The 6,004-nt window shown below is 30.6% G+C and overlaps 1 protein-coding gene across 2 annotated transcripts in view; it reads right to left on the reverse strand.

Moving 5' to 3' along the window:
• LOC149805718 (clathrin heavy chain linker domain-containing protein 1-like) overlaps positions 1–4,177 on the reverse strand; it is a 51,159-nt gene extending 46,982 nt beyond the window's left edge. Inside the window, exon 1 of one of the 2 annotated variants that reach the window (XM_089950395.1) lies at positions 4,037–4,177. Coding sequence is in view for 1 of the 2 variants with exons in the window: in XM_089950394.1 (XP_089806520.1) it covers positions 3,972–4,002 (31 nt within the window). In the remaining variant the exon portion in view is untranslated. Of the gene's footprint in view, positions 1–3,971 lie in introns of both variants that reach the window. The other variant, XM_089950394.1, reaches the window with a different exon arrangement.
• Positions 4,178–6,004: the final 1,827 nt, after the last annotated feature.

Raw genomic sequence — 6,004 nt, forward strand, 5'->3', positions numbered from 1 at the left:
TCTTTATTGCAGAGGCTTCCATAAGTTAGCAAATGTTTCAAACCATACCTGCCAGAAAAATTAAAATGTAGAATATCTGTTGCTCTAGATAATAACTGGAAAATAACTTTTAACTTTAACAAGCAAACTCTCCAGTATTTATAAACAGAGTCTTCTCTGTGATGCAGCATTGTTTCATCAGATTTAAAAAATCTCATGATTGCATTTTCTTTTATAAGTTGCTTGTATCATGCGATTGTTTCACCCCTTATGTAAAGAAAAGAAGGCCATAAGATTTTAGAACAAGTGAGCAAGTAATGTGAAAAATGGCTAAGTACATGGACCAGTTAACACAGTATTTTAGGATCAAATGTTGTCTTATCTCAGAGATTAGAGGACACCATTAACAAAGTGTGACTGTGTGAAAACAGTGATATAGTTTATTTGAAATGACACTGCTATATAGGAAAGACCTTACCAACTCTAATATATGTGTTTTTGAAATTATTTAAATCTACAAACATGTCCTCACTTGCTAAAACAATGCCATCAGGGTGCATATGAAGACTGACTTAGACAAAAAGATATACTTTTCTTATCTATCATTAAAGTCAAAATCTCTGCCTCTTAAGAACAAAATTGTCATCAACTAGAATAAATTGTTCTTCAGTAAACACATCAAATCCAATTATCAACATAATTGTTCTGTTGAAAAGCACACTTATTTAATCCTTTCAATCACTCCAACATTTAGCTGTAAGTGATCATTTTACGCATGATTGTGCTCCTCTACTTTTGACTATTTTTCTTTCAGGATGTGTTGTCATATCTTGAAAGTCTTTCTGTGTACTAGTCATCATTTTCAAAAGCTATATTTTGACTTGTGATCAGTTTCTACTAAATAAAACGATCTTTCTTTTGCATATTTTGCCTGGAGTATGTGATTGCAAATACAGTGCTGAGGTTAATACTTTATAAATAAACCAGTTTTGTGCCAGCAAATAATACTCAGACATTATAATGCAAAACAATTATAACAAGTAAAATAAATTATGATAATCAACTTAGTAATTATGCTAACAATTTGTCAAATTCGAAGTTTGTTATATCGTTTTAAATAAAGGGAATTGAAAATGGGATAAATGCTATTGTGATTCTTGAAAACTACTGAAACACCAGTGTATAAAATTTTTCATAATTCAAATACTTCTGGTTTACTTTTGCAATCATATGGAGGAAAAAACTTGACAGAGGCAACACTACTTCTGGGTAGGTTTTTCAAGAGCATGAGTGATATGGCTATTGTGTAATTTTAAAAAAGAGACATTTTGGCACGAATTGGTCCTTAGTCAGGAATGCTTACTGATTTGGACCATGGCTGATTCAGCCCAAATGACAGGCTGATTGGGACCATGTGAAATATTATAAGAAAAACAATGGAGCACACATACCTGATTACTTTAGTAGTTGCAAACATAATAAGTGAATGTAAAATGATGATTTTCAGCTTTTAAATTGACATCAGATAGTTATATGCATTTTAGTAGCCAAAATCAGAACAAAATAGACATGAGCTATCACGTACAGATTTTTTTAACCAAAATAACTTTCAAGTATTTACAGTAAAGAAAATATTAAGTTATCTTTCATAAATCAGGCCAGTATCAAACAGTAATGCATATGAATTGACCCAATGTATTTATTGATTTCTTATCCAATTGTACTTTCTTTGCATTATATTTACCCCAACAAAACATTGTATAAAGAGTTAATGATGAGTAAGATAATAGTATAATGTACTTCACTGGTAAGACAATGGTATAATGTACTTCACTGTTATCATTAAATTTTTATTTACTGTTATCATTCAGTTGTTATCTTTTGAGTAAGTAAACTCTTAAACCAGTAAAGCAACTTATTTACATTTTAACTTTTGAACATTTCAAAATATTTAATTTAAAGTACATATTAAATCCATTAAACATTGATTTCTGAATAAATATATATTTCAGTATATTACTACATATAAAGTAGCAATTCCGTGTAACCAAAGATCACAAAATTATTTCAAGTCATCATTATACATATATTTTCTGTTCTAGAGTGGTATAAAATTCAGTAAATTGGTAAATGACATCAAACGTGTTTTAATTATAGCAGTACTGGTCAAAAGGATTTTGCCAAATCATAGTCAGATGATCACACTATTAGCATTTGCAGTTAAATTTAATTAGGGACACCAAGATCAAACAAAGTAATAGACAAATAATGACAATTTAAGTTAAGATGGTATCTCTGGGCAAACGCAGGTGACAGGAATGTAAACAGATGAGGAAGTGACATGGATGCTTGATGGCATGGTGGAAGTCCTCTACCAGTCAGCTACTGAAGATATGTGCCAGCATTAATAGCCATGTTAGTTTCTCAATTGCTATATTATATAAATAAAAATATTTAAATAATAACATGCTATTTTGTTTATCTTTTTTTACAGTATCCACTTTCAATAATAATATGCACACATTCAAATAACAAATTATAAATTCTGTAAATGTAATTCACAGTGCTCATTATTTTAGCATATTAGGTGAATTTAGTATAAAGAAATATTCTATATATTAAAAAAAAAAATTAAAAGGCATTAACATATTCAGACCAGTATATATAGATGGGAGTAAAAAAACATTAGCATACTGGGATAAGTCTAATAGATGAATACAAATTAACTGCATTTAATGTTTTCAGTATTAGTAATTTTCAGAAAATTCAATGATGCATTATGAATTCAGCCAACAAACTTTAACATATGGTACTTTCAACAATGACTATTAAAATATATTTCACCTTATGACATCCACAAAATCTGAAGAATATAGACATATAATATTGACATGTGATACTGCATGGAACAAAATCATAAATTTTATAGGACCCCACATTCATTTTTTGGTATACAATTTTTATTTAGTAAATTATTACATAGTACAATACACAGCAATATGATGAAATTCTATATAAATCTAATGAAGGCATTGCATTGACATACCCAGACCCTTATGTGTAGGAAAAATACAATGTAAGCAAAAGCATTAACATTCACCAAGATATATATATATATATATATATATATATATATATATATATGAATGAACAAATACTACTTTATGGGCCATGTTTTCATGATTTGTTAAGTTAGTAATTTGTATACAATTAAATGTTTTAATTTTAATTCACTGAAAACAAATAAAATACTCTACTTCATGGGAAGATTCATAAAATATATTTCAATTTTTAACAGAGATAACACCACCATTTTTTTCAGTTATAATTTTCTTTGTTTAAATTATTTTAAGGTTATTCAAATAGAGACATATGATATTATATTTAATTGAATCATTAAATGCATTTCACAAGGTTAAACAAATATAGATGTATTATATTTTATTGAATTAAATCATAAATTTGACAGAACTCAGTTTAAATTTTAGTATGTATGTGTTATTTAGCACTGACAGTATATATATATGTTTCGAATATATTACCTTTGGTTGATACAATGACACCTATATATATATATATATATATATATATATATATATATATATATATATATATATATATATATATTACAATGTACAGGATAATGATTAATTTTCAATAAATCGAACAGATATATGAACATACTCAGACCAATATATTTAGACAACAAAAAATTTTGTTCACTGCATGAGCTCTGATTTCCCAACTGGTGTTGGTAAAATTTTATTTCTTAATAAACTATTTACATTTTTCCAAAAAATGTGAATGAGCTGCTTTACAACAATTTCATTACTAATTGTTGATGCAAGATAAACAGGTGAATTTCAGGGGAAACGTCTTACATGGACTAACTTAAATTCCAAACAAAACTTAATAGTTCACATGGTCCGAATCAGCCTGGCATCTGATCTAAATAAGCTTTGTCCGAATCAACCATGTTTCGCATATATTACCTTTGGTTGATACAAACAATGGTCTTTGCATGTAATGACTCTAAATATATATTACTTGACTTTACTTGAGATTAATATTGCTTGACTTAATTCTCTGCTGGTAGTTTTAGGACATATTATCACAATATTGTAAGATGTGGTGCCTTAAAACTCGGGAATTAAGTGACTGAACTCTTCTTCAGCGCCATATTTCAACAATGTTTGTTGTGAAGATAAACGTTATTTCCGGTAGCAGTGAGATTAAAGCTTGCTAAAAATGGCTCCCGTTGCGGAATTACCAATAATTACATTGTAAGGTTAGATACAGACGCGTGTTAGAATGGATGAATGACATCTATCGAACTATTACAAATAACACGATTTAAGCCAAATAGACTTTTATGATGATGGGTCAAAAATCAACTAGACTCACACAACATCTTAAATGCATTTAAATAATCAATTAATAATAATAATAATAATAATGAGGACTTTGTATAGCGCCTAATCTTTAGAAGCTCTAAGCGCTTTACAACATTAGACAACACTTATAAGATAATAAAAAACAGCATATAATGATATGATTACAAAAACAAACACCATGAAATTAGAAAACAGTATAAAAAACATGCTGAGAATATTTAAGGTAGGAAACATTATTAGGTCTTTAAGTTTGTTCTTGCAGTCGAAATAAGTGAGTTTTGAGAGCACTCTTGAATGTGACCACTGTCTCTTTGTGCCTACGATCAGTGGGCAATTCATTCCACGTTGAGGGGCCCTGGTATGCAAAAGAACGCTGTCCATATGACTTTGTTTTCATAGTGGGAATAATGAATATACGATTGTCAGAAGAGGAGCGTAAGTATCTTGTTGGTGTGTACACATGGGTGAGGTCGGATAGGTATGCTGGACTAGAGTCCGACAGTGAAATGTAGTACAGAGAACAAATTTTGTATTTGATTCTGGATCGAATAGATAGCCAGTGTAGGGTACAGAGCAGTGGGGACGTGTGCTCTGAGCGTGGTACTCTAGGTATGATACGAGCAGCTGTGTTTTGAACTTTTAATTATGTCTTGCAAAAAAAAAAAAAAAAAAAAAAAAGAAAGACAGCACAGAGTCTAGTCATCGTCCCAAATATAAACCAGTTTTAAGCCTCATTCATTTAGGGCCATCAAACAGCCACACTCATTATGAAAACTAAAATCTAAATTGCTAAGCGATTAAGGTAGCAGCATATGGAGCATTTACACAATAAGCTCCCAGGCCAGGCCTTTAAAGATGTTGTTCATAAACTATTTTTTGAGAGCCCTTACAGGAATGTTACTACATTTGGGATCTCCGCAGTATTAACATACCTATACCCACCCCACCCCCCAAAAAAAGTTTGTAATACTTTAAGTGCCATAGTCTTAATCCTTTGCATGTGAAAAATTAATTCATTTGCCAAATCCAAGAATTCCTAATAAGGCTAACTGACATCGCAGATGACAAATCTCAACGCTCTTTCGTGGAGCTTGTAAAGACTGTCCATATTAGTGAGACTGCTGAAGTGCCATATTAGAGACAGAATTTAAAGTTTGTCATGGCAAATGAGCGGTACACAGACAGTCTTCCTTCAGTTGTAAGGTATTTTCCAATTCGTTTGGGCACATTTAATTGTTTTGATGCTTTCGGACAAATTTCAGTGACTTGCTGATTAAAGTTAAGCACAAAGTCCAAAGTGTCACCGAGAAGTTTTACCGAATCATCACAAGATATATTAGCCTTGCTGTGCAATAGCTTGGAAGTTATCAGTGTTTACTTTCATTTCATCGCTGGTAAACCACCAAAGCATGGTATTGCACTTCATTTCCAAACTAGATTTCATAGTATTATAGTCATGGTGAGTGTGTTGTCATCAGTATTTGTAAAGTGAAGTCTGTGGTAATGTTTAAGACACCAAGTTTTATTATTTTTTCTTCTGTTGAAACGTATTTTATACCAATAAATGTAGATAAATGGAGTCGGATTACAGGTTACAACAACTTAAAATAAGCTCTCCTGTTAAACCAACT

The sequence above is a fragment of the Sinohyriopsis cumingii genome, chromosome 2, assembly GCF_028554795.1.
Source record: "Sinohyriopsis cumingii isolate HCF-2022 chromosome 2, ASM2855479v2, whole genome shotgun sequence".
In the NCBI taxonomy this organism is placed as follows: domain Eukaryota; kingdom Metazoa; phylum Mollusca; class Bivalvia; order Unionida; family Unionidae; genus Sinohyriopsis; species Sinohyriopsis cumingii.